Genomic DNA, 24915 nt, shown 5'->3' with positions numbered 1-24915 from the left:
GGTTTTCGGAACTACATCATCGGCACAAACTTCAAGTAGAAGAAAGCTCCACGATCAAACCATCCAGCTCAGAGAACAAAACCTCATCAAAATTAATAGTTGATCCTTTGAATTTGAATAATAATACTAATCAAACTATATACTTGATAGAACATTAAACTGGCAATTATCAAATGACAAACACTATGATTATATTACATAATCAGTAACAATGAATGCAATTTATCTAATATATCAAAATTTTATGTTTTATCTTACCAAGTAAAGCAACCACTTCATCTGTTTCTAAAACTTCTAATGATCCGTTTGATACAAAATATAAACGACGTAGAATATCTCCAGTATGTATTAAATATTCACCAGGTGTACAAAATATTAATTTAAAATTAATGGCTAAAGATTTTAAACAATCACGACTGGCTTTTTCAAATACTTTCAATCCAAGTACCTCACGATTTAAATGTAAATAAATGTCACCTTGTAATTCTTCTGGATAAATTTTCAACACCTATTTAAATAGTAAAATGTAGTCTGCGGTAATATTTACATTCAGAAAAATAAATAAGTGGCTTTTAAGAAAATGTATACTAACTTTTTAATGTTGAAAGTTATTAGGAAAAAGCCTTAGTTAATTTTTTTCCAGTTTATTACAATGGATAGCAGCTAAGAGTAGTGACATTTGCGTTTACATTACTGACTGAAGCTAGGAAACGCTGGACAGATGCTTCATCTTAGCATGAAACCCCTAGGGAGAGACTATACACCAGAATTTTGAAGATCGAGCTCTTTAGATTAACTTCTGTTTGGTGGCGTCTAACCTACGAACCAGTGAGTCGGTATCTAGTGGTCTACATTTTTAACCTTTTTGGCCATGGCTTCCCACTAGAGCTATGTTATTTTGAGTATATTGATTGTCGAACCGTTACGCACCAGTGAAAATGTGAGACGTTCACTAATTATTGGGAATTGATTGAAGTCAGAAGTGTGCATCATTCGATACCGACTCAGTGGCCTAAATGGTGAGTGCTCCTAACAAGACCCAAAGGTACTGGCTTTGATTAGCAGTGGACTTGAGGATACACCATACCTAGGAGTCCCAGTATAATACAAAACATCTGTCCAGTTATTCGTGGTTAACTAAGATTATCCCATGATATCAACTATAAAAATCTAAAAGTCTTTGTAAACCTCTCATAATAATTAATAACCACGAAACTTCTATGAAACAGTTATGTCCATACTTGATTACTTGTTCGTCATCTGATACATAATTTGGTCACATTATTTTAGTTGAATATTGTGTATGTACATAGTGATTTAAATTTTCTATTAAATCATCTCTGTCATTTCATATATGACTTCATTGTAGAACTCTAGCTTGAGGATTAAATTAGTTACCTTCTAGGTACTATCAGATTGGAATATTGCTCTCTCTACTTAAGTTTCAGCAGTTATGTAGTATAACAGTCCTCAAAATATATTGTGATTCAAAAATTACTTAAATCTACATGTACCAAACTACTGGAGTGTATTAAATTAAAATACTTATTTATATCTTGTATAAGACCATCCAGTATCGGTCTATTAAATAAACTAGATCGGAAGATAGTCGGTAATTTGAATAATTATGTCTTGGTAAAAAACAATTTGTCGAATTAAACATAAACAAGGTATAATTAAATGTATATTAGAGACAGAGATAAGAACAGAGTTAACTTACTCGTTGCTAATTATTTATAACTGTAAATAAATCCGACTAGGTACTGTTAGATATCTAACAACTGCTATTGAAAACTCTGTAAACCTACTCATTTATCAATGTATGCATATATCAAAAATATTTTTTCGACTTTACACAGCTTATGATTTATTCTTGTTCTTTTATTGCCAGAACACTATTCATAACATTTTATTAGGTAGTATTAAATTATACTAACTTACTAATTTATATAAACAATAAGAGTGAATCTAACTTAATGTAAATTCCTAAATCATCGGGATAGTTGTTTAGTAGTCAGCGTGAATGAGAAACCATTAATTATATTTTGTGTTCCAAGTTAATTTATGTATTTCACCATGTTGATACAAATAGTTCTTGATAAACAATCTGTGCTACTGGATAAAATTATTAAGACTAATAATACAAAATATATAGATATATCTACAGTGAAATGAATATACCTAACGAACAAAACGTTTGGTCCAATAGAGTTCAACATCAACAAATTAAATGAATTTGAAGGTGAAAAATATTTACCAAGTGTATTTAATAATGATTGGTTTATATTTTAATAGTTAAGTTCATGAGTTGATCTAAGCTAGAACATCAGTGAAAACGTGTAAGCACTGGACGGTCGTTCCATCCTAGTATGGAACTTCTCAGCAGTACTCATCCATGACGCCACACGGGGCTCGAAACCAGGACCACTGGGCTGGAGTCCAGTGGTGTTAATGTTTAACTTCAATCGAACCATAATCTTGCGCAAACCTTTTACATTTGTTTAAACTAATTTATGGCAATAAAATTTATGAATTAAGAATAATTTAAATAATAGCAGGCAAAATACGTACTTCTGGCACATCAATTCCACGATTAATCGCCCATGTTGTCTGGAAGAAATCTTCCATTCTACTTTTAAGTGTTTTAGGTATTCGATATACTTCAATAAATTCTTTTAAATCCTGAACTTTTGATTGAAAAGTTGTTCGACGTGCATACATTCGTTGTATAATAGCAGTGACATTGCCAAAAACTGCAGCATGCATAAGAGCTAAACAAATTGATGCAACAAACTTGTTACAAGTTGAAATGTACTAAAAATGTTTTATATGCACGGTTAAGACGATTTATTCGTTTCAACACTTTGCTGAGTGTGTATGACAATGTATAACCAATAGTTCAAAGATTCACTTTCAAATATGAAAGAACAGTAATCAGGCTCACAGTAAACAAAATGTGAAAACCAGAAAATAGATGTTTTTGTTTTATTGAAAAAGATAGTTCGAGGATAAAACCAAGGCTGTTCTGGATTTTAGGTGTAACTCACTAGAAAATGAAACATCTACAATCCGCACTATATAAACAGAAGAAGCGAAGTATATAAAATGAAAATCCGAATTTTGTTGACAAGATTTGTATCAGAGACTGTGGGAAACACGAAATCCGACAATGTGACTGCCTCTTCGGTTTGTATATGGGTAAATGTCAGTAGACCGTAAAGTGCTATGACACATTTCACCGGATGTAAACAGCTGTGGACACAGAAATTAACAGGAGGTGGTCATGAGGTCAAGCAACCGCACGGGACACCGAAGGTTGTTGACTTGATTTCTACATGTGGGATTGTAGATGCACACTTTTGAGGAGGACAAAACCCCCATCAAGCGCTTTCAGGTTTTCAATAGTAGTCTGACCTAGATCGTTTCATGCCTTCGAAGAAATTTAAGAATCGCCATACCACCATACAGATTATGTTCATATCAGTACAATTTTCTAAAAATATTCGGGACTACAGCATTCTGTTCAGTCATCTTTAAGTTATTGAGAAATAGAAGGTTTTTGTCGACCTAGTTCTCTCCCGAGTAATTATTTTGGGGTGTTAAGTTGACTAATCAATGGGTAATGATTACATTATGTTTATCTACTGATTTAAGTGCTGACAAAAAATCAAGTTATAATGCGGCCACTAATCTAAATTTATCAACATCTTAAGGTCTGCAATTTTAATTGATTTGATGTGTACGGTGGAATTTGAACCCACTTCGGACACTATAAGTTGGAATAAAAACGGTTCTGAACTCTACTGGAGCATCATCCAGATTGAAAATGGAGTTACATTATTCTAGTTATCAGGAACCACCATGAAATATAGGTCCGGAGTTTTTGTCAATAAACTCCTATCACCCAGTATACTGAGACATATGATTACGATATATATTCATCATTAATTATTATTTATGATCTGTTCAGTGTTAGCAAATGAAAATTCGACTAAATACAACAGGTTTATATTAATTAGTTAACTAAACTTATTGTCCGTTATTACTAATTATATCAGTGTGCAACATAGTTTAATTACATTTGCACAGTTTGAGACAGAAAATTATATTTGTCGAATGAAATAATAAGTTTACTGAGATCATAAAATTCTGTTTGATCTATCAATTGTTCGTCATTAATTTTAGTAGTTGAATTCATGAGTCAGTTGAAGCTAGACCACCATGCAAAAACCTAGAAGCCCTGAACGGCCACTTCATCCAAGAATGGGATTCCTCAGCAGTGCTCATCCATGACCCCACCTCGTCATTAACTTATTTAGATTAGCTTTGATAAATATTTGTAAGCACTGAGGTGCTTTAATTTTCTAAAAAAAAGACTTTTTTTGGATGAATATAACCTTAGATATATAACTATATATACGAATGTACAGCTTAAGTAAATTATTTCGTCGAAAAGAAAATTTTCTTCGCTGATTTCTCTTTTTCTTAGATATATTTACTTGAAAGGTGTTGACATTTCATGGTCACATTACTTAATCGTTAGGACAACTATAGTTGTCAATCTTAAATCAAATAGGTTATAGAAAGTTTACAAAATTATCCCTTCATAATTAAACTAGGCAAACGTTATTAAGATGTGAGAAGAACAATTACTGCTAAATCAAGAAGTCAAAGCAATATTCTTTTTATTAGAGCGGATTGAATTAAAATAGAAAGAAAACATAACAGAATTATAATTTTTCTTTTTTACAGTATAAAGTGTAAATGACTATGCATACAGATATATCATAGACTTAACGAAATACGTACAATGAAAATACGATAACAGATTCAAAAATAAGAACATCCCTATATTTATAAATCATTATCGAGACATTACAGTTTTCTTGTTGGGAAGATTTACAAATTACGGTAAAAAAATGTCATATTTACGAAGTGAAACAAATCCTTCTCAAGAAATTTTAAAACAAAAACAATCTTTAACAACATATTTATAGCATGATAAAAATAATCAAATAAAACCAATGGTGAACAATGAATAATAGAGTTATAAAAATGAACGGAATACACCTATTACGATTTTAAATAAGAAAGATAGGTTCAGCAAAGAGTTCTCTTTTTGGCGAGTTCATTTTCAAAGCTGTACAATTGTGAATATATAATTTTTTCAGGATGAAAATAAGTAAATACATTTGTAATTATACAGCTTTGGAAATGAATTTGCCGAAAAGAGAACTCTTTGTTTAGCCTATCTTTCTCATTAGAATGAATCAAGCTCTACTCAGTGAACAGTAGATTTGACTTGTTTATAGAGACAATATAATTTTCGAAAAGTTGACATAAGTGGATGTAAAGGATTGGAATGAAAAAGGTTATCAATGATAACTATATATGTATATATAATCTCATTCATTTTATTCTTATAAGCCAACACGAAATAAATATCATCTAGTACATTCGTCCTAAACATCGTCAACATCAGTCGGAAGGTTCAAACAAACAATACTGAATGAATTTAAACTTCATCCAATGACAAGCTGATGGCTATCTGGACTCAGTAGCTAAGTGAATAACGTGATGAAATTTGAAGCGAATGGTCCTAGGTTCGAGTCTCGAAGTGAACATCAGCTCTGGGATGCAGTTACGTCTAGCTGACTAGTCCCAAATAGGACGAAACGTGAGTCTTGTATTCCACTGCCAGTCACCAACGATTTTTGTTTGGTGATGCTTGTGACTTAGGACAATAACAAGGCGATATGCACAGTATGCGCATATGCCGATGAGAGACCGATCAATTGCAGTTATAAATATCAATGGGGAGATTTAAACAAGCAATATAAAATGAGTTTAAGAATTATTCTATGCAGTAAAATATTGCTAACAATGCTATTCTGTTGAATTATTTTCAATGTAATGAAAAATATGAAACTTTAAGTTGGAAAAGTTAAGTAATAATGATGAAGTGAGATCACGACAAAATAGTAATAATCCCAACTATTCTACAGTCTAATACTTTCTATTTTATCAACGTTTGATAAAGTGTAAAGTAGGTAATTAATATCGGATTGTGTTTAATGTTAAACATGAAAACATATACATTCAAAAGGTTGAGATCACTGTTGGCAATAAGTAGTCTTGTGGTGCATGATACTTTTGTCTACAGAAGTAGTATATAGTACCAATCAGAAGTGGCATGCCTGGCAGCAGAAGGGTGAGAAAATCGAATCGAAGAGACTGGGGAATGTGGTTGTTTAAGACAATTCATGGAGGGTTTCCAAATGAAGTGCCGAACGTATAGTTTTCACTTTTTACCAAATAATTTTGTTGATTTTCCTCACTTTATTGAAATTACTGAGTCCTGAAAAAAATTTTCGGTTTGGGGTAAAATTTTTGTTTTTGTGAGCAATATTGTGAAGAAACGATTTAGTAGAATTTACTTTATAGATCTGAAATTCCGTAAAAATATCTCTCTACTACAAAATATGGGTTAGTGTTGTAAAATTCGTTCGTTGAGTAAAGGAATATGACAACAAGTTAATTACAAATCCAACTTCAACGAAGACATATTTTTTTTAATTAGTTCCTCATTATGGCTTGACATTAATTATTAAGTTTACATTGGAATATAAAGTTCAATGGCAATCAAATGAGGTCAGTTCACTAACATGTAAATAATTTAATATTTCATATCACGAAATAGCTTTGGTTAAATAATTACTGAAAACAAGGGGGTGAATAGCTGTTTCACGCTAATATGCGAATGACCAGCAGCCTGCTTACACAAACTCACTACAGAGAATAATCTTGAAAGAGAATTGCAAAGAAAGTTCACTTAGTTGATTAATTAAACTAATTACATAAGAGTGAATATGCCAAATATGTAAGTGTAAGCTTGGTTTCGAGTGTCAGTTATTTATGTTCAGTGGTTATGAAAAGAGCAGAGGATCCTCAGAAGTTGACATAACTGTTGTCCGAATCTTTCAACACGCAACGACCATAAAGCGAATGAAACCAGAAGTTAACGACGATAAGATTCAAAAATATATTCAAATTATAAGTTGATGTAAAGTAATGTATAAAATCTGAGCTGACTGATTATTGTATGAAATGCTCAGCATGGCTAATCTAACCGTGATCATGTAAAGATTTTTGATCAAGCACCTTTACACAGCAGTGAGTCCAAGAAAAAAAGGTCAGATTTTGAGTATTTTACTATTACTACAGTTACAAATGATCATAGATTGAAAAAAAGAAATAGTATAGCCTTACACTAATAAATATTTATCTGTTTACTATTTATCGCATTATGACCTCATTACAATAAAGATAAGTGAATGGGTACGAATAATGTAGAGTAGATCCAGATATATCATTCATGTAGTATACTAAATTGTGCTCATTTTGGTTATTGCTTACAGAAGTCGTCTCAAATCATCAGAAGCCAATAAGAAATCATTTAAAAAGACCTAGAATCTTGGTTTCTTTTCATCTTAATTCGCCATCATTTGGTTAGTGAGGTGTCACTCCATGAATCTACTTTGAAATAAATATTTCATATCAGCGCTTGAATTTTTGATATCTGAATAGGGATATTCAATTTGCTATAAGCATATTTATACTGTTTACAGAAAATATAAGATTAAAATTCATATTTAACAGAAATAAAATCCTACTAGTTGTTCATGAGTGGATATAGAAATAGCAATAAACTCCCTTCAGTTAGTCTAAATCAACTGAGATTTCTAGAATTAAAAATCGATAAGTTCAAGTAACCCACAAATATTTAGGTCTTTGGTTTGTGAATATTACTCTTCAGTAATGCAACTCTTATATATATATAAGCTGTAATTTGTGGAAAGTTCCAAACTATGTTACTTCAGCAGTTGACTAAGTAACCTTAAAAACACAAATTTACTCATTTCAATTTGTTCACTACTTCAAAGATAAGGATGAGTTTTACTGAAAAAGTTTGTCTAAACATGGCTGAAAATTAGAATAGTTTATTTACAATATTTACAGTGATGATTGATAAATCCACTCAGTACTGTTTACTTTATTCTTCCCATTGATGTATAGGACTGAAATTGATCAGTCGCTTATTGGCATATGTGCATACTGTGCGGATTGCCTCGATATCGCCTAAATTCACAAGCATTATAAGCAAAGATGGCTGGTGGCCAGCAGTAGAATCCAGAACGTGCGTTTCATCCTATTTGGGACTCATCAGTTAGATGAAACCTGTATCTCAGAATTGATGTCCACTCTACTACTAGCCAATATCCATCTTTGCTTATAATGAATGATAAACTTCATGCATATTAGACTTGTAATTTAAAGTACTATGTAACATTGATTATCGATGCATCATTTTCGTCTAAGAATTTATTATAAAATCAATAATCACTGAATGTTTTGTTACAGGTTAAGATGAAGCTTATTAAATGGATTAAACATGTTTTTAAAACTGTCGGACTGGGTGGTAATCAATATGTGTTAAAAACCTTAGTATTTATTGTTAACAAATGTTAAAACTTATGTGAGAATCAAAAAAGAGAAACTTTATTGATTAGTTGTTTTTCTTAGTTATACGATTGATTCAGTGCAATTATAAATTACGGAAAAAATTAGTTGATTATCTTTCATCACTAAAAGTACCTATACATCATGACTTTGATATCAAATTATTGAAATAAAAATAAGATGAAAAAACTGCTCATTGGTTTTTTGTTCACTATCAATAAATCATTAATTCCGCCGGTAGCTTTTCTAGGAATGCTGTCAGTCTTAAGACAGGGTAAAGGAGATAGGTTGGACAGGGGGTTAGCATCCCCATCCTGTAGAAAAGAAACTATACTAAAAAAACGCTAACCAGTAACCAATAAATCATTATTTCAAAAATACTTATTTTAACAACGATTGCGAAACCTGTATATTTTAATAGTAGAGATCATGAATCAATTGAAGTTAGATCACCATGGAAAACCTGAAAAAACTGGACAGTTGTTTCGTCCTATTGTGCGACTCCTCAGCATTAGGCATCCACGGTCATGCCTCTCAAGATTCGAACCCTGGGCTTCTCAGCCCCTCGTGCGAGCGCTTAACCATTTGACCACCATGGTGATCTAGCTTCAGTTGCCTCATGATCTCAACTATTAAAATTACTATATTATCCACAAAACCCCTTCTGATATTAGATCTTTATATTTTGTTAAAAACAATATGGATAAGGATAAAGTAGAATCCTAATGCTTCTTTAAAAATTAGTTAGCTTAAATAAAAAGAAATGAGTGACTACAGAAATATTAAATTATGCGACAGATAATCAGCAGATAGAATGTAGGTTTAAATGAACAATATGAATCTGGGCAGTGATAACACAGTTGAAGACACGTTAATCTTGATACATATAAGTACTGGCATCTGCTATTTATATAAAATATACCACATAACTCTTTTTAATTTAAAATTAATGATAATGTGCATTGGTTTTATTTCATCATCCAACACTGTAAAACATAGCGTAGTTAAATAAGTAGGATGAACTGTCTTAATAGATTTGTTATAGTATTCTTATTTATTTTCCGAATACATATATAGATTATTCTTTCGACAACGACAGTTAACGAATAAATCTATCCAGAAACCAGACTAGAATTTGCACAAAACCAACTAAATAAATAATATCATTAATTTACTAAAGACTCGCATCAATATGAATTTTCAAAATCTATAGAGAAGATCAAAAGGTAATAAACAACTAATCAGAGAAATAGGTTGATGACTAGTCAGTATCATACACTAAGTAGAGTTGAAAAGGTAGAACATTAAATTTCAATTGAGAATCGTGCTGGGTTCGAGACCAGAATCTCTTGCGTTAGATTATATGTTAGTTCGTGAGTGACCACTATTGATAATTCGTAAATTCGAAATAAATTACTGTTCAGTGCTCATTGACTTTGTTCTGTTCTCCTCAGGATATTAATAAACTGGAAAATCTATGTTTACATGATTTCACTAATGTTAGCGATTACGTATATCTTATTCAGTGTGATACAATGGTAAGATCTTTGAATAAGTTATGCAATGAAATGAACTTAGATACCATGGGTAATGTAATTTTATCATGTTTCTTAGTACGTTTATTTATCAGGAATCATAAAATTCTCAGGTTTAATATGAAGTGTAAGAGATTTTCAGCTCACATATGTGCTTTTGTTTTTTTCTTGTGAGCTGATTTGATTGTGAAGCTTCTTTGCTCATTCTGAGCATAATAAAAGTTTTGCTCATTCAAAGGGTGAATTTTATAATTATTTCATATTCGTTATTTCAACATATTCTAATGTGATTATTTGTAATCAATTATTTTCAGATGTTCTATTAGTTAGGTTGATTACTTTATTCCTGTGGATGGTTATGCTCAGTTGTCCTCTAGTTATGTGATTGATTGGGCTTCACTGTACAACACACCTAAAATCAATATATTTAATCGAATTGTATACATTATTAACCGGAGAGTTATTCTGAGAGACCTCTAGAAAAAAAATAATACTTTTTTTTTTTGCTTTAAAGTCAGTTCATAACATTGACCATCGATATTATTTACTACTACATCAATATAAAACAATCAATGTTCGAATAATAATTTACATTAAGAATTAGCTAAGAGGTTTTTGATTCTTAAGAATTATTTGAACAAAAAGAACTAAATAGCCATTCGATATCTTTATCTTAGCTTTGTATTTGGTCATCTATTTGATTAATTAAGTAATCAACTCAACAGAAATGATTTCCTAATTATTCTGTCAATTGTAAGTGATACTTTGAAATTTTATCTTACATAAATAGATAGTGACCTATTAATAGATAACTAGTATGTTTTAAAGTAGTTTCTAATATTATTACAAATGGACGAAACCTTAATGCTGTAAAATTGGAATACGTTAGCTGTGTGTTTAAGGTTACGCTAATCTTGAATAAGTAAATAGTAGAATTGAATTTATTTAATTAACATTTGGGTTAATTATAATTGTTATGTCAATTTCTTTTTTAAAGATAGTGATGATGGGAATGAACTTTTGACATTTTCTTTTTTTTCGGTAATACACTACTGAAAAACGTTTGCAAGCGATTATTCTAACTTGTATTTATTGTATATGTGCATAATTTAAAAACAAACAAACAAACTGAAAATAGTTAGATGTGCTAGTACATTATAGAAGTAAACTGCAAATTCCCATAATTTACATAATCGACACCTTTTGGTAGATACAGAAGGAAATTATTTTGACAAAATATTAACTGTATGGACGTTTGGGTTTAAAAACACATTAGTACTTTGCATACCGAGTGACTGACAATTTTATTGTCTATAAACATTTGATATGTTTCTGAACTAACGAAAAATTTCCAAATTCCAAATAAATTCACAGGAAATCGAAAAGAAAAGAAAATCTGAATACAATGATCAAATGTGTAACAATTTTTATGAAATATATGTGACGCTCAATTTCGTGGATGAGTTGAAGTTAGACATTAACACCATGGGATTCCGGCTCAGTGGTCTAGAGGTTAGGCGTTCGCGCACGAGAACGATAGGTCCTGTGTTGGAATCGTGGATGCGCATTTCTGAGAAGTCGCACAATAGGACGAAACAGCCGTCCAAAGCTTTCAGGTTTTCTATGGTGATCTAGCTTCAACTGAGTCATGATCTCAACCATCGGAATATAAATGTGTTTTAAAGAAATAGTTGTAAAATCATTTACATATTATTTCATGGTATCGGTTACTGCGTTAAGCCCATATAACTTATTCTAGCTTCTGGACAGGTCAACTTATCCATACCGCTTGGGTCATGTTTTCACCTTGTTAATTATTCATTTATCAACCTTGATTGATTTTATATGAGCGTATGTGTGTGCACTTCTTATCCCATTCATCACATATCTGTAACTTATTTTTTTGTGACTATAGATATTGATTCACAATTAATTAAATTGAGTTGGTTCACACGCTTTCTCCACTGTGAGTCCTTAAATCTGCTTTGCTCTCATTTCTCTGCTTCATTCTCTGCGGTTCTCTGATTGTCTGTTCCGACCAACGAATGTACAAAATATGTTCATTCAAACATTTATTCTGGTATTTGACTTATTTAATTCCGTTATTCACCGATGCGAGTTAAGTAGATAATTATATACGAGGATTGGCGATATGTATATTTCAATAACAATCAAACATATGATATTAGCTGGAGTCAGATCCCGGGACACAAAAGTTTTCTAAATTCATAAACAATTAAATAGTGATGTAGTTTACAGTGAGAACTGATTTACTTTTCGTTATCATAACATAGATATGAATGCAGTTCTGTTTTGCTCAAAGTATACTGAACATACGTCTGAAATATAATAATAATTTTCAACAAACTGTTGATCCAGAAACTGTGATCCAGAAAATTTCTTGCAAAAGACAAGCAAGGATCAGGGAACACTAAGAAGCGTTTCATCCAATCGGCGTTCACTTGAAGTTTTAGCCAAAAGTATCAAGGAAGTGAAACGTCACACATAGAGGTTCTGATTGGCTGATTGCTTTACTGCTACTATGTTTAGTGGCATTCCAGAATGTTCGAGCAACCCAAGGACATTTAAAAATATTATAAAAACCCTATATTTTCTGTGTTAAAATGAGCCTTGGAGTAAACTACTTCTCGAATACTTTGCGTCTTCTCTCTCGTTGTTCAGGTCGCTGTATGGTTCTAGCTTGGGGGTTACAGAATAGCTTAAGAAACGAGTAAAGCGTTCAATTTGCAAGACATCACAAACAATAGGTCAGGATTCTGTAAACAATTCTTCTTCTTTTCATCAACTACAACCGCATAAAACAATCTTCATTATTACAATTATTTTTAAGAAAATATCTTAGTCAAGGAAGTATAGTTAATTACTCGTGGTAAATTTAAGTTTACTGTGAAATGAGTTATATCAGGATTTAGACATGGTTTGTATAGTTAATAATGTGATAACATCTGTTCAAAATTTCAACGAAGACTTTATACACTGTGTAGGATAATCATAATTTAGATGATAAACATACTGCTTAGGAAATTTATTTGCAGAATTATTGAACCCTATTACAAATAAGTTAGACATGGTGTAGTATATTCGATGAAAATATAAAAAATGTACGATATGTACGACGCATATTAAAAGTGATAAAATAATACTAGGCTCTGGTATTTTTCAGTTTCGCACAAAGCTATTGAGATATTTTTAGCCATTTACTAGATATTTAGGCGTAACGTTTCTCGACTGTCTAGTTGGAAGTTGACAGAACGATGACTTGAAATCATATTTATTGAAGGTTTGCTAATATTCAGAGATATTTAGGCACACGTTCACCAGTTACTATAACAGTTATAATTTGGCAAACAGAGCTCATTAGAGTATCATGGAAACGGAAGATAAACAGATTGAAACGGAATTACACTCAAATTTAATAAATAATCCAATTCAACAAGAAGAATTATGAAAAGCAAAAATAGATTGAAACAGTAATGCCTATCCACATTCTTTGATTAATGATATTATTATCCCACACAGTGAAGAAAAATTGGTAAACTTGAGAGAAAGTCCAATGCTTCATGGTTTTAAAGTATATGCCTACATGAATAATTGACTAAGTTTGTCAATAGCAAACGTCAATGATACAATAGCCGAAGAAAAACAACCTGGTTTTACTTAATCCAATGTACTGACTTCAGTACTCAGTAGACAGGATCTATATCGAGGCGGTTAAATATAAATGTATAAGAACTCGAAAAATGTTCAAAAAGTTCCTAATTCCTTTGTAAACCAGAGGAAGATGAAGAACAGATCATCTAAGAGGGTACATTTAATAAAAACTTTTTATAAAGTTAACTTTTAAGAATATGAAACTCTTCAAAATATATTCCATAAAAATCAAGAACCAATGCCCTGAAGATTTATTTTAATTCAAATAATTTGAATAGACGGGAAATAATACAGTTGGCCATATCAATCCGATGGATGACAAGTGAGTTATCGAAATGATAAAGCATCATTTTCTACTCGTGAATTTATTCCTACTAAAAACATTGGATCCGAAACATTAGCAATGTATATTTAATTAATATTCAGCCATTATCTATTTTTTGGTTGTGTTTTGAACCACGTTGAAAGTAATAGTATATAAACACCAGTGATTAGTCAATTATGTTTATATCTACAAGCATTTTGAGAATCATTTACACGTACACATACATCTTCACAAGTCACAATTTTAGCTAATTAAATACTTTGCAGTCATACTATAACTAAAGTAAACATTTAACCATGACTGGAAAATTGTTTAACACAGAGATGTTTATGTGAACTAATTTATCTCTAATAATTTCTAACTTAATTATTTCTCTGAACATGCCTGAGGATCTTCAATGTCAATCAAAACGTCAAAACTACTTGCTTTCAACTTATATAAAAGTTTGTAATTGGGTATTTATGAACAAAGTTTATTGTTGCAAACTATTTACATCGAGCCCCCAAATACTCTGGTACGGCCGAGGGAGGAGAAGTTAGCTCTTCCTCTCAAAATGCTCTCACATATCCACGCATATACAGCCACTTCCAGGGAAGTCCATCTCACTACCCTCTCGTTGTGGGAGTGTTGTTTACGAAATTGAGAGGACAAAAGCGGATATCCAGCGCTTAAACCGGGTTGGTGGACATGGAGGATTCATCTAGGGGAGTTGGAAAACATGGACTCCAGTATCCTGAAGGAACATATGGCGTATGAACCTATCGTTGGTCACCAGCTGCCATGGGACTGCACCTCCTTACGTTGCTCCACTGTCTTGTGGGCCAGAGCTTTAGGTCGAAGGCTCCGGGTGTGCATCCCTAAGAAAACCACCTGTTTCGGTCTGAGCACACGGGCAGTATCATTGCTTACATACAAATCAAGTGACTTGTGTAACACATATGTCTCTTTGTACCAATATTTATGTGTTCAAATAAATAAAAAAATAAAATAGTAACTTCTAATTGGCTTATCACTTAAAAGTTATTTATATTTGAACTTTCGATGTGGTAATATTAATTATTTGGTTACTGAATGATTGTATTTAAATGCTGATACCATTAAATTTCCTTGACGTAGAAGCTAACCTTTTATTTTATAACGGTATAGAATGGAGTTAAACTATACCGTACTGATGACCAATGGAGATTCTGACCTTTTTATGTCGCCTATTACCTAACAATCAAGTAGTGCGTATAAATGAAGAATATCTTAATAAAATAGAGGATAAAATGCATTTATTTATAGTTTCCTTACATCTGTAATTACACTCTTTAAATTTTACAATTAATTTTCTTACCTTAATCCCAGAATACATTCATTACTGAAATTTAAAACTATGAATGCAAGAAAGTCTGAATCAAGAAATGTTTACATAAATATCTTGTAGCTTTTGTGATTTTGTTTGCAAACTCGTTAAAACTTTAAGGAAGCAGTAGTAGTACAGTTCAAGGATTTGAAGATAATATGTACAGTTATTCTTTTCTCCATGAACATTTGCATTTTATATGTAAACACAGATTAATATTGGACTTACATTGAAGAAAAGTAGGAAAGATTATTATTATTATTATTATCATTATTATTATTGATTTATATTTACGTCAAGTCAACACCGAAAAAGCACGTATTTTTCGTATGATTGCTTTCACAATACGTCACTTGCACTCCATGATGATAGAAGAGAATTTTTCTTTCTAAAATTAAACATTTTAAAAGTGCTTAAAAAAAGTTTTCTGCTAAGCTCTCCATGAAGTGAAGGTTTAATGGGATTAATTTTGGATTTCTTTACATTGATTCGATTTAATCCACTTTTTAATATACAGTACCCAAAAACGATATTGTATTCATCTCTTTCGAGGTTATGTAGATTTGTTTGGATTTGAAATTCAATTTTAGTGTAAATCAGTGAATTGATAAATAAAATGATAATGTAAACAATTCAAAGTACATAAATATAGTTACAGTTACAACAAAAACTTACCTCCAAGAAGCATGATACAAATAGCAAATATCTTCTCATTTAGTGTATTTGCTGAAACATTACCAAATCCTACGGATGTTAGACTGCTACATGTGAAATATAATGCAGTAAAATATTTAGATCCTTCTGTAGGTCCACCAGATCTATTTAAATGAAAAGGAGACCTTAATCGTCTTGCTAAATCTTCTAGCCAGCCTATGCATTAAAATACAAAAAATCACGTAATAGTTGTGTATAATGTCAAGTTATTACAGACACGATACAGTTTAATTGTGAAATAATTTTAAACACACAATCTATAATAAACGACAATTCTACTGTTGTTACTTTAATTAACAATGTTACCGACATTAGGGAATTGCATAATATTTTTCTCATTTATATCCATTAAAATTTGTTCATCTAATCTAGTCCATAACATTCTACCATTCATACGTTTCGTTAACAATTATAACTATTTTTATACAATTGGTCTGAATTTAACATAAACAATTTTCACTATTTATTTTCGAGCTTCACCTGACTTTACAGAATAAACAATTATTTTAATAGTTAAATTCATGAGTCGATTGAAGCTAGACCACCGTGGAAAACCTGGAAGCACTGGACAGCCGTTTCGTTCCAGTATGGGACTCCTCAGCAATGCGTATCCACGACTGTTCTCGCGGGATCGAACCTAGAACCCATCGGTGGACGGTGGCTCACTTTCGTAGATTGGTTGAAGTTAGACATTAACACCATTGGATGCCGGCTCGGTGGTGTCGAGGTTAGGTGATCGCGCACGGGACCGAATGTCTTTGGTTCGAGTCTTCTTGGTACATGATCGTGAATTCGCACTGCTTATGAATCCCGTACTAGGAATAAACGGCCATCGAGTGCTTCTAGGTTTTCTATGGTGATCTAACTTTAATTGACTCATGAATTAAAATATTAAAATTAGTATAATCTCCACAAAAACCCCTATCTGAAAATAATTATTTATTTCATTTAGGTTTATCAGTGGTAAATTATGTTATATGACTTCGTCTAAATTGTTTCCTTAACAAATACATGTGTTACAATAAAAGATCATTTTAATAATTATTCCAATGATACTGTGACTAATGATTTTGAATTCAAGATGAGAAAGGATTAAGCAAAACAAAGAACACGAGTAGCAATTTCATCATGAAGAAATGTCTTTTTTTCACAAAACTCGTTATAAATGACATCCTAATGAAATGAATATATCAGATAGAACATTTCAGTCTTCAAGATTAAGCTGGGAAATAGGTATTTTGAAAAAAGAATATTTTTACATAGTCATTTGAAAATACTTTAATTTTTGAATGAATTCATAGTGGCTTAGCTTCGTTAATCAATCACCTCGATAAACACTATTATATAAATCTTAACGGTGTTTCAAATCAAAACTTAATGAGAAGCGACAACTACAGTGTATTAGTGGATAGAACATATCACAAAGTTATAAGTATGTCGACCAAATTTGAAGCGGAGAGTCGAACAAGTATATACAAGCAATCACATAGGCAAATTTATAATCAAATTGTATAAGGGCGCAGCAATGCAAAACAAGGATTAATAATATGATTTGAGTACATACATATATGGAGAGGAGGATGAATCATCGAGTGATGATATTTAAGCAATGAACATTTTAACTAGAGTCTGTCATGTGATCTAGTGATCATAACGGTTCAAAGAAATATGCGAATTGTTACTTTTCCAATAAGATTGTCTGTTGATTAAGTTAATAAATAAAAGTACTTAACCAAAATTAATCATAAGACGTACTCAGAGGACTTTATCCTTGCGTGTTCGTGAAGATGTACCAGCATGGTTGGGAAAAGGAGTCACCAAATCGATTAACAGCACCATTCTTTCTCACTTGGTAGATAGTGAACATCATATCAAAATAGAGGAAGCTTCCTCTGTTTTATATCAAGTTCCAAAATATCTACCTCAAGGAGCTAGATTACGACTGCTTTACACAGCCGAAGCCCTCTGGATCAACTCCAGAAGACCTAATTTATGCATCCAGAAAAAATATATCCAGACTCTATGTTTACCCTGGCCTACGACTGGGTCACCGAATACCTAGACTGAATATTAGAAACCTCTTACCCCTTCCTTTATTTTATTTATTTTCCTTATTATCATTATTTGTCATTATCTCTTAATCTTCATATCCATCATTCCCAATTTGTTGACCGTAATTACCTTGATAACACCCCCCCCCTTATTACATATTATATTCACACAACAATATTATTATTATCTCAGTTGACAAAATTATTTTCAATTTTGCAATAGTACTATTATCTTATTGTGACTGAACAATTTACTGACCTTTATTGAATGACCTTTCTAATTTGCAAATATTACAATTTTTTGAAGTATATATATATATATCGTAACAGATGCAAATGTTCACCATTTTTAACACATAACATTGTCAAACTCATTAAAACATGCCTTATTTTTGGCCTTTGTAAAATATTATAATTATGAACTTATAACTGTAGAGCTTGATGATGAAGTTATTGAAAACAATTGTTCGCTCAAATATTCTTCGTTTTTGAATAATCGAAATTGTTTATAGGATAGTTGCTATAAATTATCATATTTTTACTTAATGTCATTTGAAGATGACTTTATATAATGAATAGTTTTACAAATGAGTATAATTACCAACATAAACTTGTGACAACTGAAAATTCATTAATAAATCAGAATTTCTTATTTTGTTTTGTCTCATCAACTTAAAATTCCCAACACAAACAACCGGAAATGTCTAGTTTGTTATTTTAAATGGATTTTCACTTACACTGTATATGAATGAGAATTTTCAATGAAAATAAAATACAATGGAATCTTTAAATTATTCCATGTTATTCTACAAAATTAAAATTCTTTTAGGGATACTATAAATTTCTTCATTTATTTTATCTACATAGAGCAATCATTTTACACTCCAAGTAAAGTTAAACATTTATGACCTAGAACTATGGAATACAATATTTTATTAATATCTTAAATGGCTACGAATTCATCTCTTTATGATATTTATTGTGTTTAAAAAATCGGTTTATAATACAGGAAATTATGATTTACCTGAATGTTAATACTAGAATACATAACTCGTATTCATAAAACTGATATTTTACTACTCAGAATATTTAAGTAAGCTGTTAGATTGATCTATATCTTTCTAGGGTATGTTCCTAGTAATAGTTTTTGTAATTAAGAAGGATGGTACTTTTTAGTTTCTGAACTAATGTTTTTAGTAAATGAACTGAACGAGACTAATTTTTTGTATTTTTTTAATTGGTGACAAAGATTGTTAATATTAAACAAAATGAATAATATACGTATGTTTTCATGAAATGGTGGTTTAATCATCAGAATATTGATAAATATTAAACTTTAGAAGAGAATACCTAATTTACAGTTGTCCTAGCCAATTGAAACTCCACTTTTTATCATACAAGAATATATAGATTAACATACTTAATGTTCGATTCTTTATATTTAATCGCTTGTTAATTTGATCAGTTGCCTAATACTTTATATCCTTTAAAAATAAGCTTTATCAAATTAATAATTTTATAATTTAACTGTAGAGGATAAACCGTATTTGATGAAAATACAGTTTTGGAGAGTATTCAAGCCAAAAACCAGTGAATCACAGAAAAAGTGCCTGATATACTGCTACCTGTACTGTATGATCAGAATGAGGAACGGATCACATATTTATCAAGTTTTATCGTTAAACCTAGTGGTTTTACCTTCTGTTGTAATTCAACTTGATATGATTTTGGATTTCTAGCCTAATATTTAATATACATTTAAACAAATCCGCTATACATAAAATCCTTATATTTTTTCGTTAAAGTACTATCGAATACTAAAGCAACTTATTCATATTAATAAGAGTTATTTTTTCTTAATTAGGCGCTCAACAACTTAAGAATGGCAAAAAAGAAATACTACTTTATGCTTTCTGTTATCGACACAGTAGATATTGTAGCTTACTTAGTTGATAAATCTCTTTGTAATGATGATTCAAAGAGCATAATGTGTTGGGAACAAAAGCTAGATAATTTTGGTTTTATTGTGTTATAATTTTATTCTTGTGGGTTTGAATTGCTAACCTTGTACTATAGCACAAACTACTTGTAAGAATATGTTGATAAGCTATGTAACCAAATCCTACTTACACTTTGTAGTGGCCAAGTATTTAAACCAGAATATTTAGATTTCTTCACTTAAATTAAGTATTAGGATGTGTATGGATAATACCAATGTATATTTACTGAAGGACATCCAAGAGAATAAAAACAGAATAATTATCGTTAGCATTAAACGTTCTGGGAAAATGTTTGAAGAATCTATAGTTACAGTTAATTTCTTCTCAATAACTTTGATTTTATTGTCCAATTTCAACTGTCATTTTTGGTAACAATGCCGTTGTGAATGAGTAACAGAATAACTGATTACACTATTTAAGTAAAAGTAAATTCCGTTCTTAGATTCACTTAAACAGAAACTCTAAACATTGTAACTATAATAAGTCATTAATAAAACACTAACGTAATGAAGTATACTTTATGTAACATCACTTAATAATGTCGTCAAATAAAGTCCTGGTGACATTGGCATACTACAATTCACATTATTGAAACAGAATTATATTATAACAACTTTCCCACAATCAATTTCAACTATAGTTAGCTTTTGTTAACCTCTTTTATTAACTTATTTAACAATGTTATTCGGAAATTACAACTCATCTATTTCTTTGTATTAATTATGATCACTATCATATCTGTATAGACGTGTGACAGCCTACGTACATATCTCTCTCTAGCTAAAATGTTGAAGGCTTAAATATCGGTCGATGAATCATTCTCTTCCCTATGTATATATGTACTGGAATCCTATTAATAGCTTTTGCTTCGCTGAGCCTTGGTTCGATCCCTTAATAAATTCGCCTCTGTATTCTTTCACTTGCATACATATTCGCCCCTCTGCTTCAAATTTGTTAGATGTGCTTATAGATTTGTTATCTGTGCTATCTGCTAATAAACCATATTCGCAAATTTTTATTGCTTTCTGATTTGAAACACCGTTGAGATTTATATAATAACGGTTACAAAGGTGATTGATTAACGAACCTAAGCCACTACAATCTACAGAAATTGGTTGCAGAAGGACAATTAGTGTTATGGTTACGTTTAACGAGTAGTGTCAAGGAACTAACTGAAACCTTTTCCTACAACCGCAGTGAAAATCATCTTATCTTTTTTCCTGGTGCTGAGTGGTTATTTCGAACAACACTTGGTAGAAGAGTGATGTATTCCACAAGCAGTACATAAGTCATAACAGATTATGATACAGAATTTAAAAAATATTCTTCAAATCATTAGATATTTTCGAAATAAGATAACTCTATTTATTCCATCTTAATCACGATTCCTGTCAGAATATATCATTTAGTTTGTTTTCTCTAAACAAAATGCTTCTAAGCCTCCAGTTTTGTGTTGTTTTTTTCATTAACCGCTAATAATTTTATGGAATTTTCTATAGAAAAACAGTATAAAGAACAGACAATTGCATGACATAAAGCAAGTTTCTAATAACCCCATTTGTTTCTTCCTCCGCAAAAAATCAAATATTAGATTTCAGTTTATGTATTGAAGATCGTTTATTATCAATCCTTAATTCGGTAACAAATGATTACTTGTGAAAAAGATAATTGTAAGAGTTGACTAACGTCAGTATTCACTAGTTAAATGTATCTACAACCATAAAGGAACATGGAGGTTTATGAAATTTAAGTCCTAATCACAGCCAGAGACCAGTAGTTGTGCAAAAGGCTCACAGGTAACTTGTTTGGTTACAACACAATGTAACGGCATCAAATCCTGAAAAGGACTCAGTTTCTCATAGACATAGTAACAAATCCCCACCAGCACCTAACATCAAACAGAGTGTACTGTGTTTTTAATTCACTTACACTAGTAGACACACTACAAGTTGATCGATACAATTCAGCCAGTTATGCAAGCATTCTGTCAATAAATTGCATTGAATGGCTTTTTAGACGATTACATACAGTTTTTCACATAAATTATTACAAGAGAATGAGGACATGAATAGCTGATTAAGTTGGTAAATTATTACTATTACAACGAGAGATTTATTGATTTGAATCATTTTTCAGATGAAATATATAGCCTCAACACCCCGTGAATAAAAAGGCAATTTATTTATCTTTACTAAATAATTAATTTTGTGGGACTGAATGGATTGAAGATATTTTACTAGGTAGACAATGCTTGTTATATACTAATAAAAACATACATAACAATTAAGAAATTCATTCATTTTTGAATGTTACGTATTCTGGAGAATCTTGCGTAGACAGTTGAAACGTATAGATATTTAGTAGTGCGTGGTCTGACTCCAATTTGATAGATGTATGGATATGCTATACATATAAATCTATTTAACTCTGTATATTACCTAGGCTAACTCCGTTTGTGTGACGGCGGTAATAAGAAGCCAAATATGGGTTGCGTTTGATGGATTTGTTTCAAGCACTTATTTATCCGAACAGACATTCAGAATGACAGGCAGGAAAGTGAAGCGTGACTCAATATTTATAGTCAGACAAAAGTAAGCTACAGATGGAATGTTCGAGCTTGTGGTTTATAGAATATCACAATGAAGCGTTCATTTCACTTCACCAGTTAAAACTGAAATCAGTTACTCTATAAATTTTAGTTTATTCTATTTGACAATGGATACTCTTCTTTCGAATATATTGGAATGTAAGTATCAACTGATAGTAGTATTTAAGTTCGTTCGGGTTATGCCATCGATGCTCTAAACATACTGTGAAAGATAATGAATTGACCCACTAAAGTATCTACTATGAATAATGTAACATAGCTGGGGTGCTTTTATCAGATTGTTCTATTATACTAAAGCAGTGTTTTGATACTATATATTTAATGGAATAACTTATATTGCTTTATCTAAATTATAAATTTCACTACCTAAAAGATGATTCAATCAAACAAACTTTTGTAGTATGAAATGAAAAACCGTTTTCGTGATAAAGAATATTAACAGAATATAAAGTAAGTACATATGACTGTTTTATCAGATCATTTAAACGGAGATATTATGAATTCAATATTTAAAAAAATTTGAAGTCGGCATAATTTGTCTACTTAATTTTATGATGTTCAAAAGAAATACTTACGAATTTTATGAACTAGGAATCATTCGCTATTGCCGGATACACAATTCTGTTAACATGTGATGACCGATCTCTTAATAGTAACGTGATTTTATGCAATTTTTACGGCAGTATATATATATATATCAGTTAAAATACTGATTATAGAAGGCATAAAGTTAAGATAAATCACTGTATAATTCGTACAGGAGGTCAGTTGTGGCCCGGATAGCTCGGTGGCAACGTGGGTGACACGGGATCGAATCCGCCAGGGAGCACCAGTTCCCTCAAGATTACAGGTACACCTTGCTGACGAGTGCCAAGTAGCACGAAACTCGTGTTAAGGGTTTCCTGTCGACTACCTCTATCCACCATCTAATCTCAATATATAGTGCACGCAGTGTCAAATCAGCTAGACTGGTGGCCACATTACAACATGGTCGATAGCATTCGATCTGCAATAAATAAGGACTTGACACGCATGACATTGATCACAACCCAGTGATCAGTCAATCGTGGTTACAAATAATTACCGTTAAACAAAAATATATTAGTAAAGACTGTATGTTAAACAGGTAGATGAATATGAAGGAAATGTTAGTTTCATTGTGCAAATCAACATTTTCACTACTGAGAAGTCCCATACCATGACAAAATGGCCGGCCAGAGCTACCAGGTTCTTACTGATAGTCTTAGATCGAGTCATGATTTCAATAAAATTTAACAATCTACACAACCCTTTATTGACAAATGTATCACCCATGGAAATCTTAAATTACATAATGATCACGAAGTATTTCTGAGATTGTATTAGGAAATGATTAATGACGTATAATAATATAGTATGAATAATATAATGCATTCAAACTAAGCTAAGCTATACAATAGTTCTGTATTGTAAATATCTGTTTCGTTAAGATTTGGAGATCAGTTACTCATCTCAATTTTAAACTTCCTTATTGAGTTCATTTCAGTAATTTTATCAGTATATATTAAAACATGATATTAAGGGCATGAAACTGGTAATTGAGCTTATTTGTTTGTTCGTCGCATCCGTGTCATAACCATATGTATTCAAATTGTCTGAATGCTGAAAAATAGACACTGCATGACTAGAAGTGAAATCAAATATTAAAATTTCATCTTTATTTGAACATGATTACAGACAGTGAATTTTTCGTAAAAAAAGTTTTGTTATTGGTAATGATATTGATAGAGTTTTGTTGTCTGAGCTCAGACAACAAAACTCTATCAAAATCACCCACCTGAGCTACAAATCTTCTCCATCAATGTTAATGATAGTTTCATTGCCTGACTTAACTACAATGAGTTAGTTAATTTTCAGTTATATTCAGACTTTATTAATTGGAACACGAATTTTAGTTAAATACACTGTAGTGCGTGTTTGAATACCGACAAATTTTTCAAGTCAGTTGACTAGACATTATAATATTTTTTTTATTTGGACAAACCATATTGAATTCATTCATGTTATAACATGAAGTAAATCACTTTTAAATTTCTTGCTTAGCAAGTAGATAAATAATCCTGTTAGTACATTTAAAAACATGTGCTTTAGATTGGGACATTGTCA

The 24915-nt window shown here is 31.3% G+C and overlaps 1 protein-coding gene across 1 annotated transcript in view; it reads right to left on the bottom strand.

Annotated features, from left to right (window-relative positions):
* Positions 1–24915, bottom strand: part of KCNH8_2 (Potassium voltage-gated channel sub H member 8) — a gene marked incomplete at both ends in the record, with an annotated part of 180920 nt that overhangs the window by 63230 nt on the left and 92775 nt on the right. The window contains 3 exons of the mRNA XM_051218581.1: positions 259–508; positions 2572–2771; positions 16073–16267. Coding sequence (XP_051075163.1) covers positions 259–508; positions 2572–2771; positions 16073–16267 — 645 coding nt within the window. The remainder of the gene's footprint in view (positions 1–258; positions 509–2571; positions 2772–16072; positions 16268–24915) is intronic.

Source organism: Schistosoma haematobium, chromosome 1 (assembly GCF_000699445.3).
Source record: "Schistosoma haematobium chromosome 1, whole genome shotgun sequence".
NCBI lineage: Eukaryota > Metazoa > Platyhelminthes > Trematoda > Strigeidida > Schistosomatidae > Schistosoma > Schistosoma haematobium.
This window is presented reverse-complemented; position numbering and strand designations above follow the sequence as displayed.